The sequence below is a fragment of the Heterodontus francisci genome, chromosome 4, assembly GCF_036365525.1.
Source record: "Heterodontus francisci isolate sHetFra1 chromosome 4, sHetFra1.hap1, whole genome shotgun sequence".
Classification (NCBI taxonomy): Eukaryota; Metazoa; Chordata; class Chondrichthyes; order Heterodontiformes; family Heterodontidae; genus Heterodontus; species Heterodontus francisci.
In genome coordinates, this window is record NC_090374.1 from 77,658,814 (window position 1) to 77,684,119 (window position 25,306).

Here is a 25,306-nt window from a genome sequence, read left to right on the forward strand (position 1 = left end):
CCTGGCAGCCAGAACAAGGCAGCCCCTCATTTTATCGATGCCAACCTGGACCTAATGCTGGAAGACGTGAGGAAGAGGAGGGAGGTCCTTTCATGGAGAGTGACAGGAGGAAGCCACCTCGTCATGCAGCAGGGGCACCTCTCTGTTCAGTGCTATCTCACTCTGCCTCCTCTTCCTACTCCTCTCTCACCTCCTGCTCCTCCCCTGATGAGCTGTTTGCTTCCAGGGCCTCCATCCTCAAGGTCCACACTTTTCTGGAAGGCCATGTTATGACAGCACAGCAGACTATCACAATGATGAGACCCTTGCAGGAGGTTATTGGAGGGCACCACCCAACCAGTCCAGGAACTAGAATTGCATCTTCAGAAGCCCAATGGCCTGCTAAATGGATTCCTGCTGAGCAGGTGGCATTGGTTATCTCTCCTCTGTGCTTCTGTCTGGGGTCCCGTAGAGTGGTCGGTAGTCATCTCTTCAATGGATTTCCCTTGTCCGTAGGATTCATCCATGCACTTTAGAGCGAAATACTACGGGCACAGTGTCGGTATGTCCCCACAAGATTAAGGGTGGTATGGTCAAACCTTGAGCCCCCTGGTTATCTAAAAGCTTACAGGGTAAGTTAAAGCGAAGAGAAAGCTTATGACGATCACAAATATCTTAATACTTTAGAAAGCCTTGACGAGTATAGAAAGTGCAGGGGTGAAGTAAAAAAGGAAATTAGAAAAGCAAAGAGAGGAGATGAACAATTATTGGCAGGTAAAATCAAAGAAAACCCGAAGATGTTTCAGTTTGAGGTTCTTGCTCTCTGTGAGGACGAGAGCAGGGACTGTAGGGAGGATGAGCAAACTGACCAGAGCCCCATGGTACAGGGAGCCATTCAAATGAGGGGAAAAAAGAGAAATGTAGTTGTAATCGGGGAGAGTATAGTTAGGGGCATAGACACTGTTCTCTGTGGCCAAGATCAAGACTCCCAAAGGCTGTGTTGCCTACCTGGTGCCAGGGTTCAGGATATCTCATCTGGGCTGTAGAGGAACTTGGAGTGGGTGGGGAAAGATCCAGTTGTCGTGGTCCACGTAGGTACCAATGATATAGGTCGAACAAGTATAGAGGTTTTGCTGAGGGAATATGAGCAGCTAGGGGCTAAATTAAAAAGCAGAACCAAAAAGGTAATAATCTCTGGATTACTATCTGAGACACGAGCTAATTGGCACAGGGTCAATAAGATTAAAGAGGTAAATGCGTGGCTCAAAGATTGTTGTGGGAGAAATGGGTTCGAATTCATGGGACATTGGCACCAGTACTGGGAAGGAGGGAGCTGTTCCGATGGGACGGGCTCCACCTGAATCATGCTGGGACCAGAGTCCTGGCAAATCGCATAACTAGGGCTGTTGATAGAGCTTTAAACTAAATAGTGGGGGGGAGGGTTCAGTTGCATGGAAAATTAGGAAGTCAAAGTTAAATGAGAAGGTAGGAGTGCAGGTTAGTGATGAGGCTGATTGTTACCAGAAAATAAAAGGTAGGAACAGAACATGTGAATGTCATATTGTACCAAGGAATCGTACAAGAATAGGGAAATTTGATAATAGAACAATCTTAAAGGCTTTGTATCTGAATGCACGAATTGGCAAGGGTAGCCTCGAGGGCAAGTTCATTGGATGTATTAGAGATTGTGTTTTGGAGCAATATGTTGTGGAACCAACCAGGGAGCAGGCTATTCTAGATTTGGTATTATGTAATGAGGTGGGATTAATTAATGATCTCATAGTTAAGGATCCTCTAGAGAAGAGCGATCATAGCATGCTAGAATTTCAAATTCAGTTTGAGGGCGAGAAACTGGAGTTCACTGGAGACACTAGCGTTCTGGAGTTAAACAAAGGTAATTACATAGGCATGAGGATAAATTTGGCCCTAGTGGACTGGGCAGGAAGACGAAAAGGTAGGACATTTGATGAGCAGTGGCAGGTGTTTAAGGAGAAATTCAATTCTTCCCAACTAAAATATATTCCAGAGAGGAAGAAAGATTGTAAGGGGGGAAAAAACATCCATGGCTAAGCAAGGAAGTTAAGGATAACACAAAGACAAAAACTAAGGCGTACCATATTGCAAAGGCCAGTGGCAGGCTGAAAGATTGGGAAACGTTTAAAGATCAACAAAGGGTTACTAAAAAAATGATAAAAAGAGCAAAGGTAAATTATGAAAGAAAACTAGGACAAAATATAAAAACGGTAGCAAAAGCTTTGATAAGTATATAAAAGGGAAGAGAGTAGCAAAGTGAATGTTGGTCCCTTGGAGGATGTGACTGGTGAGTTAATAGTGGGGAACACAGAAATGGTAGAGACACGAAATCAGTATTTTGCCTCAGTTTTCACGGTGGAGGACACTAGTACCATCCCAATAGTAACAGGTAATGCAGAGGTTATAGAAAGGGAGGAACTTAGAACAATCATCATCACTAGGGAAAAAGTACTGAGCCAACTATTGGGATTGAAGGCAGACAAGTCCCCAGGGCCTGATGGCCTACATCCGAGGGTCTTAAAGGAAGTGGCAGTGGAGATAGTGGATCCATTGGTTATAATCTTCCAAAATTCCCTGGATGCAGGAAAGGTTCCAGTGGTTTGGAAAAATGCTAATTAATGCCCTTATTCAAAAAGTGAGGGAGGCATAAAGTAGGAAACTATAGACCAGTTAGATTAACATCTGTCATAGGGAAGTTGTTAGAATCAATTATTAAGGAAGTAATAACAGGACATTTAGAAAGTCAAAACGCAATCCACCAGAGTCAGCATGGTTTTATGAAGGGTAAATCATGTTTGACTAATTTGCTAGAGTTCTTCGAAGATGTAACAAGTAAATTCAAGCCAGGAGACCAACCCTGGTTCAATGAGGAGTGCAGGAAGGCATGCCAGGAGCAGCACCAGGCATACCTCAAAATGAGGTGTCAACCTGGTGAAGCTACAACCCAGGACTACTTGCATGCCAAACTGCCTAAGCAGCATGCAATAGACAGAGCTAAGCCATCCCATAACCAATGGATCAGATCTAAGCTCTGCAGTCCTGCCACATCCAGCCGTGAATGGTGGTGGACAATTAAACAACTAACTGGAGGAGGTGGCTCCACAAATATCCCCATCCTCAATGATGGGGGAGCCCAGCACATCAGTGTGAAAGATAAGGCTGAAGCATTTGCAACAATTTTCAGCCAGAAGTGCCGAGTTGATGATCCATCTCGGTCTCCTCCTGAAGTCCCCAGCATCACAGATGCTAGACTTCAGCCAATTCGAATCACTCCGCGTGATATCAAGAAACGACAGAAGGCACTAGATACTGCAAAAGCTATGGGCCCTGACAATATTCCGGCAATAGTACTGGAGACCTGTGCTCCAGAACTTGCCGCGCCCCTAGCCAAGCTGTTCCAGTACAGCTACAACACTGTCATCTACCCTGCAATGTGGAAAATTGCCCAGGTATGTCCTGTACACAAAAAGCAGGACAAGTCCAACCCGGCCAATTACCGCCCCATCAGCCTACTCTCAATCATCAGTAAAGTGATGGAAGGTGTCATCAACAGTGCCATCAAGCGGCACTTGCTTAACAATAACCTGCTCAGTGGCGCTCAGTTTGGGTTCTGCCAGGGCCAGTCAGCTCCTGACCTCATTACAGCCTTGGTTCAAACATGGACAAAAGAACTGAATTCAAGAGGTTGGGTGAGAGTGACTGCCCTTGACATCAAGGCAGCATTTGACCAAGTATGGCATAAAAGAGCCCTAGCAAAACTGAGGTCAATGGGAATCAGGGGGAAAACTCTCCGCTGGCTGGAGTCATTCCTAGCGCAAAGGAAGATGGTTGTGGTTGTTGGAGGTCAATCATCTGAGCTCCAGGACATCACTGCAGGAGTTCCTCAGGGGGTAGTGTCCTAGGCCCAACCATCTTCAGCTTCTTCATCAATGACCCTCCTTCAATCATAAGGTCAGAAGGGGGGATGTTCGCTGATGATTGCACAATGTTTAGCACCATTCGTGACTCCTCAGATACTGAAGCAGTCCGTGTAGAAATGCAGCAATACCTGGACAATATCCAGGCTTGGGCTGATAAGTGGCAAGTAACATTGGTGCCACACAAGTGCCAGGCAATGACCATCTCCAACAAGAATCTAACCATCTCCCCTTGACATTCAACGGCATTACCATCACTGAATGCCCCACTATCAACATCCTAGGGGCTACCATTGACCAGAAACTGAACTGGAGTAGCCATATAAATACCGTGGCTACAAGAGCAGGTCAGAGGCTAGGAATCCTGAGGTGAGTAACTCACCTCCTGACTCCACAAAGCCTGTCCACCATCTACAAGGCACAAGTCAGGAGTGTGATGGAATACTCTCCACTTGCCTGGATGTGTGCAGCTCCAACAACACGCAAGAAGCTCGACACCATCCAGGACAAAGCAGCCCGCTTGATTGGCACCCCATCTACAAACATTCACTCCCTCCACCACTGACGCACAGTGGCAGCAGTGTGTACCATCTACAAGATGCACTGCAGCAATGCACCAAGGCTCCTTAGACAGCACCTTCCAAACCTGCGACCTCTACCAACTAGAAGGACAAGGGCAGCAAATACATGGGAACACCACCACCTGCAAGTTCCCCTCCAAGTCACACACCATCCTGACTTGGAACTATATCGCCATTCCTTCACTGTCGCTGGGTCAAAATCCTGGAACTCCCTTCCTAACAGCACTGTGGGTGTACCTACTCCAGATGGACTGCAGCAGTTCAAGAAGGCAGCTCACCACCACCTCCTCAAGGGCAATGAGGGATGGGCAATAACTGCTGGCCTGGCCAGTGACGCCTACATCCCATGAATGAATTAAAAAAAAGTGGATAATGGGGATCCTGTAGATGTAGTATATTTGGACTCCCAGAAGGCATTTGATAAGGTGACGCACAAAAGGTTAATACACAAGGTAAGATCACATGAGGTTAGTGGCAATTTATTAGCTTGGATAGAGGATTAGCTAACCAACAGAAAGCAGAGGGTCAGGATAAATGGGTCCTTTTCTGGTTGGCAAGATGTAACTAGTGGGGTTCCACAGGGTTCGGTCCTCGGGCCCCTTACTATTTATAATCTATATTAATGACTTGAATGCAGGGATAGAAGGTACTATAGCCAAATTTGCAGATGACACTAAAATAGGTGGGATAGTAAGTTGCAATAAAGAAATAAGAAATTTACAAATGGATATGGATAGGTTAGGTGAATGGGCCAAAATTTGGCAGATGGAGTTTAACTTGGATAAGTGTGAGATTATTCATTTTGGTCGGAAGAATAGAAAGGCAAATTATTATCTAAATGGAGAGAACCTTCAGAGTGCTTCGGTGCAGAGGGATCTGGGCATCCTCATGCATGAATCACAGATAACTGGTATGCAGGTGCAGCAGGTAATAAGGAAGGCAAATGGAATTTTGGCATTTATTGCTGAAGGAATAGAGTATAAAAGTAGGGAAGTGTTGCTGCAACTGTACAAGGCATTAGTGAAACCGCACCTGGAGTATTGCGTACAGTTTTGGTCCCCTTACTTGAGGGATGTAGTTGCATTGGAGGCAGTTCAGAGGAGGTTCACTAGATTGATTCCAGAGATGAGGGGTTTGTCTTATGAAGAAAGATTGAGCAGTTTAGGCCTTTACTCTCTAGAGTTTAGAAAAATGAAAGGAGATCTAATTAAGGTATATAAGATGATTAAGGGGATTGACAAAGTTGACGTAGAGAGGATGTTTCCTCTGGTGGGGCAATCTAGAATGAGAGGTCATAGTTTTAGGATAAGGGGTAGCAGATTTAAAACGGAGATGAGGAGAAATTACTTCTCTCAAAGAGTCGTGAGTCTGTGGAATTCACTACCCCAGAGTGCGGTGTATGCCGGGACATTGAGTAAATTTAAGGAGGAAATGGATTTTTAATTAGTAATGAATTGTAGGGTTTTGGAGAACGGGCAGGAAAGTGGAGTTGAGGCCAAGATGAGATCAGCCATGATCGTATTGAATGGTGGAGCAGGCTCGAGGGGCTGAATTGCCTACTCCTGCTCCTAGTTCTTATGTTCTTATGTTTTATCAGTACATTAAGAGCAAGAGGATAACTAAGGAAAGGGTAGGACATATCAGAGTTGTACAGGGGAACTTATGCGTGGATGCAGAAGATGTGGCCAGGGTTCTTAATCAGTTTTTTGTCTCTGTCTTCACAAAGGAGAGGGTTGGTGCATACATTGTAGTTAAAGAGGAGTGTGAAATATTAGATATGATAAGCATAATGAGAGAGGAAGTGCTTGAGGGTCTGACATCCCTGAAAGTGGATAAATCGCCAGGACTGGATGGATTGCATCCCAGGATGTTAAAGGAAGCCAGGGAGGAAATCGCTGAAGCGCTGAGGATCATCTTCAAATCCTCACTAGATACAGGCGAGGTACCAGATGATTGGAGGTCTGCGAACACTGTACCATTGTTTAAAAAAAATGTGAGGGATAAGCTAGGTAATTATAGGCCAGTCAGTCTGACCTTGGTGGTCGGTAAATTGTTTGCATCTATTCTGAGGGACAGGATAAACTGTCACTTTGAAAGGCATGGATTATTCAGGGATAGTCAGCATGGATTTGTTAGGGGAAGGTCAAGTCTTACTGGTTCCGAAGAAGGGTCACTGACACGAAACGTTAACTCTGCTTCTCTTTCCACAGATGCTGCCAGACCTGCTGAGTGAATCCAGCATTTCTTGTTTTTGTTTCAAGTCTTACTAACTTGATTGAGTTTTTTGAGGAAGTGACAAGGAAGATTGATGAGAGTAGTGTAGTGGATGTGCTTTACATGGAATTTAGTAAGGCATTTGACAAGGTCCCACATGGCAGACTGGTCAGTAAAATGAAAGCCCATTGGATACAGGGGAAGGTGGCAGGTTGGAAACAAAGGGTAGCGATCGACGGATGTTTTTGTGAATGGAAAGTGGTTTCCAGTAGTGTTCCACGGGGCTTAGTGTTGTGACCCTTGCTGTTTGTAGTATATATTGATGATTTTTTTTTACAATCTATATTAATGACTTGGAGGAGGGGAAGAGTGTAATATACACAAATTTGCTGACGATACAAAAATAGGTGGGAGGGCATGTTGTGATGAGGACATAAGGAATCTACAAGGGGATATAGATAGGTTGAGTGAGTGGGCAAAAACTTGGCAGATGGCATTTAATGTAGGAATGTCTGAGGTCATGCACTTTGGTAGGAACAGTCAAAAGGCAGACTATTATTTAAATGGCGAGTGACTGCAAAAGAGTGCAACGCAGAGGGATCTGGGTGTTCTTGTGCATGAAACACAAGAAGTTAGCATACAGGTGCAGCAAGTAATTAAGGCAAATGGAATTTTGGCCTTTATTGCTAGGGGGTTGGAGTTTAAAAATAGGGAAGTTTTGTTACAACTGTACAGGGTGTTGGTGAGGCCTCACCTGAAATACTGTGTACAGTTTTGGTGCCCATATTTAAGAAAGGATATACTGGCATTGGAGCCAGTTCAAAAGAGATTCATTAGGCTGATTCCTGGGATGAAGAGGTCGACTTATCATGAACAGCTAAACAGGTTAGGCCTTTATTCATTAGAGTTTAGAAGAATGAGGGATCTTATTGAAACGTACAAGATTCTGAGGGGACTTGACAGGGTAGATGTTGAGAAGATGTTGCCACTAGTGAGGGAATCTCGAACTAGGCTACATAGTTACAGAATAAGGGGACACTCATTTAAAACTGAGATGTGAAAGAATATCTTCTCTCAGAGGGTAGTGAATATCTGGAATTCTCTACCCCAGAGAGTTGTGGAGGCTAGATCACTGAAAGTATTTAAAGAGGAGATAGATAGATTTTTAAAATATTGGGGAGTTGAGGGCTATGAGGAGCTGGCATGAAAGAGAAGTTGAGGTCTGGGCAGATCAGCCATGATCTTATTGAATGGCAGGGCAGGCTTGAGGGGCTGAATGACCTGCTCCTGCTCCTATTTCTTATGTTCTTATTTGGACTTAAATGTGGGTGGCATGATTGGGAAATTTGCTAATGACACAAAAATTGGCTGTGTAGTTAACAGTGAGGAGGAAAGCCATGGACTCCAGAATGATGTCAATGTTATGGACCCCGGAAGTGCAGAAGGTTTTAGTTTAGGAAGGCATCAAGATCGGCGCAGGCTTGGAGGGCCGAATGGCCTGTTCCTGTGCTGCACTGTTCTTTGTTCTTTGTTCTTGTTTTGGTTAAGTGGGCAGAAAAGTGGCAAATGGAATTCAGTCCAGAGAAGTGTGAGTTATTGCATTTAGGGAGAGCAATTACAATAGAGGGGAGGATATTGAGAGCCGTGGAAGAAGTGAGAGACCTTGGAGTGCGTGTCCACTGGTCCCTGAAGGTGGTAGGACAGGTGGATAGAGTGGTGAAGAAAGCATATGGATTGCTTTCCTTTGTTGGCCGAGGTATGTTGTACAAAAGCAGGGATGTGATGCTGGAACTGTATAGAGTGTTGGTTAGGTTACAGCTGGAGTTTTGCATGGAGTTCTGGTCACCACATTGCAGGAAGGACATAATTGCTCTGGAGAGAGTTCAGAGGAGATTTACAAGAATGTTGCCAGGGCTTGAAGGTTGCAGCTATGAGAAAAGATTGGATAGGCTATGGTTGTTTTCCCTGGAACTGAGGAGGCTGAGGGGTGGCTTGATTGAGGTGTACAAAATTATGAGGGGCCTAGATAGAGTGGACAGGAAGGAGCTGTTTCTCCTGGTGGGGAGGTCAGTTTCCAGGGGGCACAGGTTTAATGTGATTGGTAGAAGGATTAGAGGGGACATGAGGGGAAACTTTTTCACCCAGAGGGTGGTGGGTGTCTGGAATTCGTTGCCAGGAATTGTGGTGGAGGCAGAGATCCTCAATTCTTTTAAAAGGTACCTGGACATGTACCTGAGGTGCTGTAACCTGCAGGGTTATGAACTTGGTGCTGTAAAGTGGGATTAGATTGGGCAGATAGTTTATTCGGAGTTGGCGCAGACACAACGGGCTGACTTTGTCTATGTGCTGTACTTTTCTATGGTTGTATCGTTCTAAGATCTAAGGCTGCCTGGACTGGCAGAGGATGAAGGAGTGGTGGCAGCTTCCAGGAAAGCGAGTGCACACATGCAAGAAGCTGGTCACAGACCAGTTGGACATTGAGGGAGTGGAAGCCCTTTCTGTTGATGGATCTCCCTGGCCAGTCATTGAGTGCTATGATGGCCATATGAGCGCAATTGATGTTGCCCTGCATCTGGAAGAATCCAGTGATGGAGGTGAACCTCCATGCCCTCTGTCCCTGTGAGGCCGTGTCTGTCGTTAAAGAATAAGCTGTCCAGCTCTGGTAAAGAGGGCATCAATAACCAGCGAGCTGCAGTGGTATGCTATTGTTTGCGAGATGCCACTAAGATTTGCAGATGATCCTTGGAAGGAGCCAGAAGCGTTGAAATTCAAGGCTTCCCCTTGTGGGAGAATCTAGAACTAGGGGTCACTATTTAAAAATAAGGAGTTGCCCTTTTAATACAGAGATGAGGAGAAACTTTTTCTCTCAGAGGGTCGTGGGTCTTTGGAACTCTCTTCCTCAAAAGGCAGTGGAAGCAGAGTCTTTGAATATTTTTAAGGCAGAGGTAGATAGATTCTTGATAAGCCAGAGGGTGAAAGGTTATCGAGGTAGTTAGGAATGTGGAGTCAAGGTTACAATCAGATTATACATGATCTTATTGAATGGCAGAGCAGGCTTGAGGGGCCGAGTGGCCGACTCCTGCTACTAATTTGTATGTTTGTATGTCAGGACACAGTGACTTTGATGCCCACTGGCAGGGCATGGGGACCAGGTGCGAGGTCTTTGGTGACGAGAGAACATATTTCTGCAACCATCTGCCTGCGGCACTAGTTCTCAGTCATCTCCGTCTTCAGTGGTTGATCTTTTGTTGAGTGTTTGGCCTTGTTGTCTTCCTGCCCTTCTTTCCTTTCCCATGGCTTCTTATGCCCAAGGTTCTGCCCTTTTTGCAAAAGGTGTTGCCCCCGCATCGCCAGCTGAAGCCTACCTTCTGGGCAGGTGGCCGCCCAATTGTCCTTGGCAGCCTTGCTTCCTGCTCTTCTGCCCCCACAATGCCAGGGGGTTCCCGATCCCATTCAAAGCCCAGGCACTGAGTGCCCACTCTCCCTGCCAAGGGCACCCCCTTACAAAGTGATCAGTCCCTCTTTGCCCCTTTTACCTACTTATCAGGCTGGGTGATGCCCTGTTGCAGCCATGACTGGCTTCCCACTCTTTACCCGCCTGCCTTCAGCTGGTCAGTTTCTGAAGGCGAGGGAAACCTGTCTATCCCTTTAAAAATTTAAAGGTCGTCCCTTGACAAGTTCTTAATAAGCTTTTTAACATTTAATTGGCCTCAATTGGGAGGCAGGCAGTATTCCTGTCACCCCCTCTCCCCATACTGGTGATTATTGCCAACACCAGGATTGGTGCCTTGAAAATTGGCACACCGCCTGGTGCTGTTATTTTCGGGCCGCCCTCTGCCACCGTTCCCACCTTTGGGGGGGCCCTGGAAATTCAGCCTATCATTTCAGGAGGGTATGAGAAAGTAATTTCAAGGTAGCTGTGGGAGTCAGTGGGGTTATAATGAATATTGGTTGATAGCCTATCCCCACAAATAGAGACAGAGAGATCGAGGAAGTGAAGGGAAGAATCAAAGATGGACAATGTGAACGGAGAGAAGGATGGAAATTGGAGGCAAAGTTGATGACATTTTCCAGTGCAGGATGAGGGCAGGAAAAGGCACCAACAGAATCATCAGTTCCAGAAAAAGAGGTGAGAGAGGGGGCCCAAGTAGGACTGGAACAAGGAATGTTCCATATATCCCACAAAAAGGCAGGCATAGCTAGGACCTATGTGGGTCACCTCCCTCTGGAATTCAGCTTTTTTGTTCATGTTTGGACAAGAATATAATGAGTTCTGGAGCTGAGTGGACATGGTAGAACCCATGAACTCAAACTGAGCATCGGTGAGCAGGTTATTAATAAGTAATTGGGAAGTCAGTGTCGCTTGCCAGCACTGTCGACACCTTCCATTACATTGCTGATGATTGAAAGTGAACTAATTATTAGTTATTAGCCAGATTGGATTTGTCCTGCTTTTAGTTCACAGGACATCAGAGGCAGTTTTTCACTTTGTCAGATGCCAGTATTGTAACTGTACTGGAACAGCTTGGCTCGAGGCACATCTAATTCTGGAGCAAAGTCTTTAGCACAATAGCTGGGATGTTGTCGGGGCCCACAGACTTTGCTTTGTCGAGTGTTTTCTTAATATCATGTTGAGAGAATCAAATTGGCTAAAGACTGGCTTCTATGATGATGGGAACCTCAGGAGGAGGCTGAGATGGATCATCTACTTGACATTTCTGACTAAAGATGGTTAAAAACACTTCAGCCTTGTCTTTTGCATTCATGCTGGGCTGCGCCATCATTGGGTATTTTCATGGAGTCTCCTTCTTCTATTTGCTTAATTGTCCACCGCCAATCACGACTTGATGTGGCAGGACAGCCACAGGACTGCAGAGCTCAGATCTGATTCATTGGCGTGGGATTACTTGGCTCTATCTATAGCATGCTGCTTCTGCGGTTTAGCATGCATGTATTCCTGTGTTATAGCTTCTCCAAGTTGGAACCTCATTTTTAGATACACCAAGCAAGCTGTTCTACATGCCTCATTGAACTTGGGCTTGGTCCCCTGGCTTGATTGTAATGGTGGAGACAAGGACCGTGGGTTGGATTTGACGGTGGGCGGGGGGGACCCGTCCAGCAGCTGAAAAGTCGGTGACGATCCTGCCTCCACCGGGCCATGGGATCCAGACTGGATTTTATGGTCCCCAGGCCCTTAATTGGCCTAGGACGGGACCTACACCTCATTGAGGCAGGAAATCCTGCCTAATCAAGCTGACGGCTAATCAGCGGTGGCAACTGCTGGGACTACACCCACCTGCAGGATGAAGATACGGCTGGCCCCAGAAAAGAGGTAAGTTTTTGGGGCCTCGCCGGGGCAATTGGTCGAGCCCCGGCGAGGCAAGGGGGTCAGTTAGGGGGGGCATATTGTGTGTTGGGGGCAGTTGGGGCTTCGGGGGCAGCCCTCCATGGGGCACAGGGTGCCCGATCAGGAGGGCCACCCCAACCCACTAGTTTTATTAGGCAGGTTTTCTGAGGCCTCAGCCACCGGCCAGCCAAATAAATACCCCTGGGGGTGGGCGGAGGCCCTTAAGTGGAAGATAATTGGCCACTTAAGGGCCTTGATTGGCCTGGGGCAGGCGGGCTGTTTCCCGCCACCACTGCCCAGCGTAAGTTGGCAGCAGAAGCGGGGGTGGGTCGGGAACGGCCCCCCCTAGCCTCCCACTCCATTTTACGCATCCTCCTCCCACAACCTGCCACCAACCCGTTCTTTTAGGGTGCGTAAAATTCCGGCCTATGAGTGCAAATGGATGAGAAAGAAAATTTAATGCAAAGAATGATGTAGTACAGCGTAAAAGGATAAATTATTAATATGCTGTCTGGTCGTGTATTGGAGCACTAACATGCTGTGACATTAAATTTGTGTGCACCGAGTAATCACAGCAGCAAATGCTCTAATCTGAGCTTTAAACATACAGATAAGTAAAGTTGGCATTATTGATCTTATATATTTTTCTGTTATATTATAGAGCAGTTAGCATAACATCTATTGTCAGAAAATTGCTAGAGTATATAATTAGAACATCTTGAAAGTTTTCAACTGAACAGAGAGAGTGAGCATAGATTTGTAAACAGTGAGTCATGCCTGATGAACCTGATTGAATTTTTGAAGAGATGCTTAAAGTAGTAGACAGATGAATGTCTATCGATGTTATTTAAATGGACTTCCAGAAGGCATTTGATAAAGTCCCTCATAAGAGACTGTTAGCTAAAGTTGAAGTTCATGGAATTGAATGCAAATTCTTGACCTGGAAATTGGCTGAGTGCCAGGAGACAGAGTAGGGATAATAGACAGGCACTCCAATTAGCAGGCTGTGACTAATGGTGTCCTGCAAGAATCTGTATTGGGACCTCAACTATTCACAGTATTTATTAATGACTTAGATGATCGGATAGAGATCCACATATCCAAATTTGCTAATGACACAAAGATGGGCGGCATTGTAAGCATTGTAGGTAGAAACGTAAAATTACAAAGAGATATTGATTAAGTGAATGGGCAATTCTGTGGATTTCAATGTAGGTAAATGTGAGGTCATCCACTTTGGGCCTAAAAAGTATAGAACAAGGATACTTTCTGAATGGTGAACAACTAGAAACAGTGGAGGTCCAAAGAGACTTGGGGTCCAGGTACATGGATCATTAAAATTTCATGACTACGTACAGAAAATAATCAAAAAGGCTAATGAAATGCTGGCTTTTATATCTAGAACACTAGAATACTAGGGGATAGAGGTCATGCTTCAGTGAGACCACACTTGGCGCAGTTTTTAGAAGGTTATGGGGTGATTTGATGGACATTTTCAAGATATTAAGGGGAACAGAAAGGGTAGATAGAGAGAAACTTTTTCCAGTGGTTGGCGAGTCTAGGACTGGGAGGATCATGATATAAAAATTAGGGCCAGACCAGGAGTGAAATTAGGAAGCATTTCTACACACAAAAGGCAGTGGAAGTTTGGAACTCTCTTCTGCAAATGGCAGTTCATGCTAGATCAATTGTTAATTTTAAATCTGAGATTGATAAATAGGGCATATGGAGTTAGGTCACAGATCAGCCATGATATCATTGAATGGCGGAACAGGCTCGAGGGGCTAAATGGCCTACTCCTGTTCCTATGTTGCTATTTTCCTATGCTAATCTAGTAAAGTCTAGGGCTGCAAAATGTGACTGCGTAATGCTGGTTGCAGAGTTAGTGGAAGTACTGGGATTTTGCAGGAGTTGTGAAAAGTTAGTTAAGGCAGCAGGGAATGGTTCTGGATGTTTGGAAGGAGGTGTCTGCTTCTGAAAGGCCTCTGAGTGCACCACTTGCTCTCAATCATGGGGGCTATTGTTGCAGTTCCCATTGGGTTGCAGCATTAGAGTGACATGGAGCAGAGGCAGCAGAGAAGACAGGAGGTAGGAGGAGAAGGGCTCTCAGCAGGAGGCCTTACCCACCTTGGGTCTTCAGGGAGCACATCTTCCATCTGCACCTAAGCCAGGATCATTGTGTGAGGCTAGTGGTCCAGTAGTTAGGAATTGGCATGTAAGGAAGAATTCACTGACCTTGAACACTCGTGCAAGATCATTAAACTTCTTGTGGCACTGCATCCATATCCTTAGCGCCAGACTGTTGACATTGACCACCATGGCCACCTGCTCCCACTGCCTTCTGAGCAGTTGTCCGGAGTTGTCAGACAGAAAGAGAACCTCTCTCCTCCGATTGACCTCATGCACCAGTGACTCCAGTGTGGCATAAAAAAACCTGGGGGGATGCTCTATTGTGTGTTGCATCAATTTGGGTCCTTCCTGAAGCTCTTCCGATATTGCCCAAGCAGTCTCAGCCCCTACTGCAGCCAGCACGCACCTCACCTTTAAGAGGTTTGCCTTAAGTAGTGCAAGCTAGCTTTAAGTGGTGCTAGCCTTGCACAAACTTGGGTCCCCTGCTGAGGTGCGCAGCCACTCAGCAATGCAATCAGTGCTGGGCCTCACGCCACAATCATGGAAATAGCAGGCAACATGAGGTTTGCGTTCTGCCTGCATCACTTCAATCTGGCATGGGATAATCACACGTCACAATCCCTGTACCTGAAATCACCTATAAAACACTGGTTCGGCCTCAACTGGAGTACTGTGTCCAGTTCTGGGCACCACACTGTCGAAAGGATGTTAAGGCATTAGAGATGTGCAGAAAGGATTCACGAGGATGGTTCCAAGGATGAGGAACTTCAGCTCCATAGATAGATTGGAGAAGCTGGGCCTGTTCTTGGAGAAGAGAAGACTAAAAGGAGATTTGATAGAGGTGTTCAAAATCACAAGGGGTCTAGACAGTGGAGATGGGAAGAAACTGTTCCCATTGGCCGAAGAATCCAGAATTAGAGGACACTGATTTAAGGTGATTGGCAAAAGAAGCAACAGCAACATCAGGAAAAACTTTACTCAGCAAGTGGTTAGCATCTGGAAAGCACTGCCTGACAGTGTGGCGGAGACAGATTCAATCAAGGCCTTTAAAAGAGAACTGGATAATTATCTGAAGAGAAAGAATTTTGCAGGGCTACGGGGAAAAGGCAGGGGAGTGGGACTAGGTGAGTTGCTCTTGCAGAGAGCTGGCACAGACATGATGGGCCAAATGAGCTCCTTCTACGTTATAACCATTCTAAGATTCTATATTGTCATTAGAAACCAAGTCATACCTGTGTGACGGAAACCACACCTGCCAAATTATGAACTGCATGCTAACGTGGTTGCGTCATGTATTTTTAGTAGTTTTAACTGAGTTAGAGTTTTAAGGTTAATAAACTTACACCTTTCTTGTTTAAACCTAAGAAAGCCTGTCTGGGTTGATTCCTTTACAATTACAATTGGAGAGCAGTGAGCAAGGACTCACTGAGGGGAAGCTAAAAACAAGGTGTTTTCAAAAGTTAAGCCCTGTTACGACCAAACCAAGAAAAGGCTGAGAGGGGAACCCCTTCTTCACCTGGTCATAACACCTGATTGAACAAGGTAAATTTTTATAGGGTTTCTAACAGCGATGTGGAAGCGGGAAGGTTGAAGTTCTCACTGATTTCAGTGATTGCTGGCTTTGGGAGGTGGGGGGGCGTTCCACGGTGCAGCCTGTAGCAGAGCCCTGAGTGACAGACTGCAACTTCAGGATTTCCTCACTAATCTGCGCATGTCTGACATCCTGTAGTTACAGTCAGTTTCAGAGGAGTAACGGCAGGAAACACCGACAGTTCACTGTCAACTCCCCCCGCAAAATCTGGCCTTTCCTCTTTTCTCACTTACATAAGACAACAAAAAAGTCTGGAATGAGAAAAGGCTGTTTGGTCCAACAAAGCTCATTCCTTTAGTATCCTGGTTCTCCCAGCAGAGCATCTAACTACATTCTGTCAGCCCATAAAGTTTTTTTCTCTACTGTCCTGCTCAAGAGATTACTCAAAATGTTTATTGGAGTCTTGTTAGTTGTATTTGCATCAATGTTCTGCCTGCCAGTTGGAAATCAACTGATATTGATGCCTTAGGCCCTCTTGAGGTTCTTGGATTTAAAAAATGTGCTTTCTGTTGTACAGAGCACAAACTGAAACATAGCAGCTACCATTTTGAATTTGACATTCCCTACGATCATTTTCCTGGGTTTCTCTAATCTTGTAACTTCTTTCCCGTGTCCATACTTGTTTAAATTCATGTAACTTTTCTGGAAAAATGAGGGCCGGAATTTACAGGGTTTTTGAATTTTACCTCGGCTTCAGGATTTAGCACAAACACAGATTAATGCTGAAATCCTGAAGTTGTGGTCTGTTTCATCACTGCTTCGTCACACTGTGGAAACCCCCTCCACACCCAGAGTCAGAAATCAAAGAAATCAGTTGATTTGGTGAGATTGCCCCCTTATCCGCTTTCTCATCACTGCTAGAAACCCCATAAAAAGTTAATTATTGTTCAGTGAGGTATAACTGGGTTTTAATGGCGATCTGAGTATAACTAATGCTGAACAACCAATCTGGCCCTGAAAAAGTAATTTTATATTTGTGAAATATTCAATGTCTTTAGTGCTTTTCATTTCTTCTTCTTTGATGGGATGTGAGCATTGCTGGCAAGGCCAGCATTTGTTGCCCATCTCTAATTGCCCTTGACAACTTAGTGGCTTGCTCAGCCATTGCAGAGGGCAGTTAGAGTCAACCACATTGCTGTGGGTCTGGAGTCATATATAGGCCAGACCAGGTAATGTCAGCAAATTTCCTTCCCTAAAGGACATTAGTAAACCAGATGGGTTTTTACAATAATCGATGATAGTTTCATCACACCATCACTGAGACTAGCCTTCAATTCTAGATTTTTTTAATGAATTGAATTTATTAATTCCATTTCTCCAACTGCTATGGTTGGATTTGAGCTAAGGACCCCAGGGCATAGCCCAGGCCTCTGGGTTACTAGTTCAGTGACATTCACTGTCTCCCGTGTTTGCTGGTTGGCTTTCACTAAAAGTGGCATCGCAGGTGGATAAGGTAGTCAAGAAGGCATACGGCATGCTTGCCTTCATCGGTCGGGGCATAGAGTATAAAAATTGGCAAGTCATGTTGCAGCTGTACAGAACCTTAGTTAGGCCACACTTAGAATATTGCGTGCAATTCTGGTCGCCACACTACCAGAAGGACGTGGAGGCTTTGGAGAGGGTACAGAGGAGGTTTACCAAGATGTTGCCTGGTCTGGAGGGCATTAGCTTTGAGGAGAGGTTGGAAAACCTCGGATTGTTTTCACTGGAACGACGGAGGTGGAGGGGCAACATGATAGAGGTTTACAAAGTTATGAGTGGCATGGACAGAGTGGATAGTCAGAAGCTTTTTCCCAGGATGGAAGAGTCAGTTACCAGGGGACATAGGTTTAAGGTGCGAGGGGCAAAGTTTAGAGGGGATGTGCGAGGCAAGTTTTTTACACAGAGGGTGGTGAGTGCCTGGAACTTGCTGCCAGGGGAGGTGGTGGAAACAGATACGATAGCAATATTTAAGAGACATCTTGACAAATACATGAATAGGAAGGGAATAGAGGGATATGGGCCCCGGAAATGCAGAAGGTGTTAGTTTAGGCAGGCATCAAGATCGGCACAGGCTTGGAGGGCCGAATGGCCTGTTCCTGTGCTGTACTGTTCTTTGTTCTTTCTGTGAGAATTATTTAATGTGATTGGCTGCTTGGACAGCTTGATAACATTATTGCAGCTCCATGCTAGAATATCCCCATGTAAGAATGCTACAATCAATTCCACGTTAAGAGAGATAAAATTCTAGCCACAGAGATTGCTAGATATCTCAGTGAGGTTTTCTTCAAGATCAGTGGCGAGTGCCCTTGTTTCACCGCTGATCACAAAATCCGGTCCAAGGTTTTTGAAATTTACCAGGTGTGGATCCAGGGTACGTACTTGTGCAATCCCAATCCTGGAGCAGCGTGTTGGTACAAATGGATGATTTGCAGTTTGCAAAAGTAGGACTTATTTTTAAGTTAATGGCATAAATTTGAATTGTTTAGTCTAACATTTCTTTCCCATGTTTACAATTTATCCTGTCATACAAATAATTTAGTTACTTAATCTTAATAAATTTGATAATATGTAAATGATATGAAGGTTCAAAATAGAGTTGACTTTAATATCCTTGTTTTACAACACCATGCTTCTTCACTGTTGCGGTCAGAACAGAGAACTCACAAAGCAAGTGTTTATTTTAAATTCCATATAACTGCTTTCCTATCATGTAGGTTAAAGCTCAACAAGTTGAATTGGATTTCCACAAGTCCATGTATGGCATTCAGATGAAATACACAGAGACACTTTTCCAAGGAATCAAGCAGGCATACCATGCTTTTCAAGACAATGTAGCTAAAGTCCTATGTTTGCCACTGCAAGGTACGTACATGTTTATATAAATGGAAACAATTGCACTAGATTTCAGCGTTGATTAGTGAGGATAAAAATAAAATGAGCAGCTACCAGAACTATTTTTCTTAATAGATTAGATTCAAACAAAATGTATATGCCTGCAAAATATATTAAGTCAGACTCGCGAATTTGGATTTTGTGCTGGAGGCGGGGCTCCCGGCTAGGCCAAAAAGTCGATGGGAACTCCGCCTCTGCCTTTTCGTGCCCCCCCAGAACGATCATCTGGTCTTTTTCAATCAAAGTTTCATGAGCCGGGATCCCTGTCCCTTTAAAGACAGTGATCCCGACTTCAAGAGCTGCTGGTCAATCAGAGGGCTGGCAACTCAGCAGTAGTGGCAGGGCCACTGGGAGTGGTGGCCACTGCTGATATTGCAGAGGCCTCAGGCCCTAGCCCAGCACTAGATCCCCGGACCAGAGGTCAGTGAGGTGGGGTCACGGAGCCATTCTGGAAGGCCCTGGGGCCAGGGGTGTAGTCATGAAGTCCAGGGGGAGGGGATTCTTGGGGTAAAGTTGTTCCTGTTGGGGGTCCTCCTTGGGCCACAAATTGCCCATGAAGGAAGGACCACTCCCCCCTCCCCCCCGCCTCCCCAAGCCTGCAGGGAGGGCGCCTTGTGTTACAAGGCATCCTTTTCGTGCAACGGAGCCACCCTGCCCCCGCCGCCCCCCCCACACTGGTAAGATCCCAGCACTGGCGGGAAGAAGCCCTTAATTGGCCATTAATATACCACTTAAGGGCCTCAATTGGCCTCTGGGCGGGAAGACCATCATCGGCCTATCCCGGCCTCGGGAACATCGCATGGTGATGGGAAGGCGATGGGCCTTCCATTGCCCCCAGCCACCTGTTGCAATACTCCGTGCCCCCTTCCCCTGCCCCCTACCCCCCACCCCCCCAACCTCCAACCCCGCCTCAGGGGCCACAAAAAATCCCGGCCAAGCAGTAAATCCATACACAAGCAGTAAATGTACCTGAACATAGCAACAAGCTTGAATTAGATTGTTTTTAGTCCTCTAAAACATTCTTCTTTATTGTTTAAATATAACTACAATAAATGTTGAAGAATGGTGATTAATGTGAAATGACATACTTACATCACTGCCAACATAACATTGTGGTGCTTGTAAGTTAGGTGGCACATGTGCCATGATGGTTATTTTTGGTTACCTATTGGTTTCCGATGTGTATCATCTTTGTACTTTTTAAAGATAAATACAATTCTTTTTTAAAAATAAAAACAATTGTACAAAATATCTTCTCAAAATCAAATGTGATATTTAAAAAATAAAATTAACTAGATATTTTGAGTTTAGTTCAATATTTTTGCAAATTAAAAGATGGAAGAAAATGTAGGTTACTGGTGAATGATGGATACCAAACTGCATTAGCCATAACTTGAAGTATTTGGGTCCTCGGCACTATCAAAACTCCATTTTTATTTTTGTATAGATAGTGAGATCTTTTATACAGGTATTGAAGTATTTTGCTAACCCAACTATTCTTCAAAGAAACTTTAGTTAATGTCATAATGTTGGGTGGCTTACTGTTAATGAGTTTTATTTGTGCTAAAAACAGTTTTTGCTGGTTGTTACATTTTTGGGCTTTTACTCTGAATATTTTTCTTGATTTTGTTTTCTTCCATAGCTGTGCCCTTACTTGCTGTAATGGGAAATGTGCATTTCCCTGTCCGATATCTAGGTAATCCCAATCAGGGATTGATAAGAAAACCCTTGTTACTGTATTTTGGTCACTTGTTTTGTCACTTGCCTTCATGTTCTCAACTTTGGAAAGTGATGGAATAAACACTTTATTGGACCATCAGTAGAGTTTTTCTCTTTCAGGTAGCAAGGCCCACAAGCTTCAAGTAGAGAATTTCATTAATTTTGATTCCAATTCCCACCTCATCTTAGCTTTATGTGGGTCATCTCTAACTCTGTTGTTACTGAACCTCTTTTTCTCTGTCTCTGTCTCTGTCTCTCTCTGTTTCTAGGAATGGGCTTTCAACAGATGTCTATTATAAGCCCACTGATTTACTTCTTCCCACTCTTGACTCCTATAAGCACTTCATTTCCTTCTCCCAGTTTCGCTATCTCCATATATTTGCTCTAACATGCCACCTTTTACACCAGAGCTTCCAAAATGTCCTCTTTTTGTCCCAACCAAGGCTTTCCCTCCATCATTGTGGACAGGATCCTTCACTGGGTCAGAACTATTTCCTATGGTTCTCCCTCACCCCTTCCCTGTTACACTTGCCCCACTCTTCTCCCACAGCCCCAAGAATTATGAACCTTTTCCTTTTCTTCCAGCCCAGCAGGCTTTGCATTCTACAAATCATCTTCTGTTGTTTCTACCATCTCCAGTACCACCACCAAATGCTATCCTCCCCTTCCTCCCATCTTCCATTATTTACTTCATGGCCCTCTGCTTCACTCTTTCACCACGCCTATCACCTGCTTTCCTTCCCGTGACACTTTCCCAGGTAAGCAACTGCCCATTTACCTTCTCCAACACCACTGTGCTGGACCCCAAACAATCCTGCTGGACAAGACAGCATTTCCGTGCACTTCCTCCAAACTAATACGCTATATTCGCTGCTCATTGTGCAGTTTCCTCTACATTGACTACAGAGTCCAAATGCAAATTCAGTCACCACTTTGCTGACAACTCCGCTCTGTCTACGTGTTTAGCCCAAGTTCCTTGTCGCTTGCCATTCCAATCCACATTCTGCTCCCACTCTGACCACTCTTTCTTGGGCCCTCTACACTGTTCCAGTGAAGATCAAATCAAATTTGAGGAACTGCACCCTATAATGCTCGGCAGTTTGCTTGTAATAACTTTGTACCTTAACAATAACTCCTATTTTCTTTCCATCAGGAAGTGCTGGCAGTGTGAGATGGATGTGCTGGTGTTTCTAAGGATGGGGAGTAGGAAATTTTTTGGTGTCAGTCTATATTGATTTTTTTTTTGCAGACCCCTGACAGTGTTTTCATCTATGCTGGGGAGCCTGCCATAGGGTGTAGAATCACTATTGATACAAGACTTGAGAGACTACAACAGTGGCCATCTGGACAGGAAGAGTGTGGGGCCTCTTAGCATTCGGCAATAAATTACATTTATATCGCATCTATATTGTAGTAAAACATCCCAAGGCATTTCACAGGAGCATTTAAAACAAAATTTGACACTGAGCCATGTGAAGTGTTATTGCGACAGGTAAGCAAAAGCTTTCTCAGAGGTTTTAAGGCCTGTTTTAAAAGCGGGGCGAGAGGTTGAGAGACAGAGAGTATTTAGGAGGCAATTCCAGAGCTTAGAACCTAGGCAGCTGACGGCATGGCAGTCAATGGGGGAGCAATGAAAATTGGGGATATACAAGAGACCAAAATTGAAGGAGCACAGAGGGTTGTAGGGCTGATTGAGGTTACAGAGATCGGGAGGGGTGAAGCTATGGAGGAATTTGAAAACAAGGATGAGAATTAATTTTCATACAGTCTGAATCTATTGGTACAGGAGAGTGCATGGATCATCCTGTGTCATTGCCGCCTTATTTGAAAATTTAAACAGTGCTATTTGTGTCCAACAGAAAGGATGGTGGAAAGTCATGATAGGCTGCACTCAGCAGTAAGGAGTAGCTGTCCAATTTTACGTAACCTCCTTCCTGAAAGCAGTTTTGGCTCACTTGGTAGCATACTTGCCTTTGAGTTAAAAAGTTGTGGGTTTAAGCACCAAAGCTGGACTTGAGCCCATATCTAGTTTGACACTTCAGTGCAGTACAGAAGAAATGCTGTATTATTGGAGATGCCATCTTTTTGATAAAAGGTTATCCACTTCAGGTAGATCATGAAATATCTCCTTGCACCTTTCTGAGGAAGAGCATTGAGTTTTCCTGGTGTCCTGCTCAACATTCATTCCCTCAACAAATACTACCAAAGCAGTTTGGCACGATAGCAAATGTTAGTCCATAGGCATTTAATTGATCTGAGTAGTTAACAGTGAAGTAATCTATTTAGTGATAATTTATTTTCAGCAGTGGTTTACTCCTTGTTTACATTGAATGCGTATAACTAAATGCTTTAGAAGGAATAAAAAGTAAATTATTAGCCATAAAAAATCCCCTTTGCAATGTAAACATTGCAGTGCAACTGCACATTGAAACATTGGCCAAGTTTTAGTTCACTACCATGATTCCAGTGAGTTCCTAATTGTTGCTGTGCCACTATGGGAATTTCGTGCCGAAAGAGACTAAACATAAGAAGAAAGAGAGGACAGTGGGACAATAATTCCAAGGTTGCGCTCATTCAAATCCGAGCAATTGATTCAGAGAGCAGCATTGGCAAAGGATTTGCATTTGACCTCCCACCTGCAGAGGGTATCTGGCACAGAAACCACAAGAGAGGAAAGGAAGAATTTTTTTTAAAAGGGAAAAGAAGACCCCAACTCTTGATCAAAAGTTGGTTCTGCATTGTATCCTTATAACATAGCACACCACTATAATTTATCACTCAGTCAACAAGGCTTTCCTGTATAACACTCTTTTTAGTTTTATGGTTCCATTGAGTAAGGTGTTATACTCACAAAATGGACAATGCTCTTCTTCAAAAAGGTGCAAAACTAAAGTGAACTGGAGCAATTACGAACTGTAAAAATGAACTGATGAACTAAACTCCAAAAAAATGGCACACTTTTGCTGCACACAAGATGGAGTAAGAGGTCAGGTGACTTCTCCTGTGCTACAAATATACATAGGGACTGTTGGAGACTAAACCCATCATCACATCTGGACTAGTCCTGGAGAAGGCACATTAAAATGCTAAACTGCCCATTCAATGCTGAATGGCTCCTATCTCCAAGAATTGGGTTGACAAAGACTTTCACAGACAAGGAGATTCCAGATTCAAAGTCAAGATGATAGGTGGGACATAACATCATTTTATCAAGTTAAGCCACATTCAATGTAACAATGGCCCCACGTTTAAAGACATTGTGTGAACACACCAGGGGAGAGCATCTATGGTCACCTGACCGAAACCAAACCTGATAAGGTTTTTTCTTTAAAAAGAGACTCTCTGAAAGACAGAACAGAAAGCCAGCCAGCCAGGAAGCAGAAGATCCATTCCAACCAAGAAGAACACACTGCCTGCAACATCTTTAAACCATAGAGGCAGAGACACTGCAAGGTGACCTTGAAAACTCCCCACCTGAGAAATCGTAACAGGCTTCTCACCACTGACTTTGACTGAATCTTAACCAGAGGAGTCTGCAATATTTCAGTGGACCAAGAAAAGGAACACGAGGCCTGCAAAGCTATTTTAAAAATTCCTCCCGTTAAACTATGTGAGTGTAAGAAGATTTCAAAGTGAACTCTTTTTACAGCAATCTGACTTAAATGCATGCTGTCCTCTAATCTCTATCTTTTGTGTGTGTGCAAGTGTGTGCATGTGTGACTGGGTGAGGTTGTGATATTTTTCGGGTATTGTTTAATAAATAATTTATCTTTCTTTTAATCCTATGAGAAAACCTGTCGTTTGTCTATTTATTTGACCTCTAAAACACTCAGGGACTAAAACAAATTTTTTTTAAACACTGTCTACAGTCACTTGAAAGGTGAAAAGTGGAAGTCATCCACATCATCTCCCCTCTGTCCATAACAAATACCCAGTCTTCACTACTAGCACTCCATAACACATGTGAAAACACTTCAATTAAATAATGAAAGGACACTTGGTGCTGAATTTTACCGGCCCTTCGACGCCGTGGGTCTGGCGTGGGGGCCAGTAAAATGCTGCGGGTCGAGGCCCGCCTCGACCTGCGACGTCGAAAAGAGCCCACCGCATATTACCAGCAGCAGTGGGACCTCGATGTGGCCCCCCTACTGCATGACAGTGGCACCACAATTAGCATATGGTAAATGGTACTTACCTTTGCTGATTATGCAGCCCACCGCCTCTCCATTGACACTTCCTGATTTTTCGATGAATGCGCGGCTGTCACGTGCTGTCCCGTTCATGATTGTAAAAGCCGGCAGGTCCACAGAGGCAAAAGGTTTCGCAGCAGAAGGTGAGTTTCTTTTCAGGGGTCTCACTCTGCATACCTAAAGGGAGGAGGGAGGGGGAGATACACAGGGGTCTCACTCTGCACTGTTAAAGGGAGGAGGGAGGGGGGGCATTACAGAGGTCTCACTCTGCATTCTTAAAGGGAGGAGGGAGGGGGGGATACACAGGGGTCTCACTCTGCACTGTTAAAGGGAGGAGGGAGGGGGGGCATTACAGAGGTCTCACTCTGCATTCTTAAAGGGAGGAGGGAGGGGGGGATACACAGGGGTCTCACTCTGCACTGTTAAAGGGAGGAGGGAGGGGGGGCATTACAGGGGTCTCACTCTGCATTCTTAAAGGGAGGAGGGAGGGGGGGATACACAGGGGTCTCACGCTGCATTCTTAAAGGGAAGGGGTCTGGGATTGCTGCTGAAAAAGCTCTGCTGGTATGAAGGGAGGTACTGTGTAGCTTCCCTCCGTTAACAGTGTACGCTCTGTGTTTGTTCGTGTTTGTGAGGGAGCAGTGGCACACTAGGCACCCTGTGTGTGGGGAGGGTGCCAGAAAGAGCAGGAGCATTAAGGTTGTATGGATGGTCGGGGCAATCGATTCAGC

At 44.8% G+C, this 25,306-nt stretch overlaps 1 protein-coding gene across 2 annotated transcripts in view; it reads left to right on the forward strand.

Annotated features, from left to right (window-relative positions):
- LOC137369102 (uncharacterized) overlaps positions 1-25,306 on the forward strand; it is a 323,628-nt gene that overhangs the window by 268,856 nt on the left and 29,466 nt on the right. Inside the window, exons 10-11 of one of the 2 annotated variants that reach the window (XM_068029754.1) lie at positions 18,489-18,636; positions 21,635-21,772. In XM_068029754.1, coding sequence (XP_067885855.1) covers positions 18,489-18,636; positions 21,635-21,642 — 156 coding nt within the window. In that variant the 3' untranslated portion in view covers positions 21,643-21,772. Of the gene's footprint in view, positions 1-18,488; positions 18,637-21,634; positions 21,773-25,306 lie in introns of those variants that run through there. The other variant, XM_068029753.1, reaches the window with a different exon arrangement.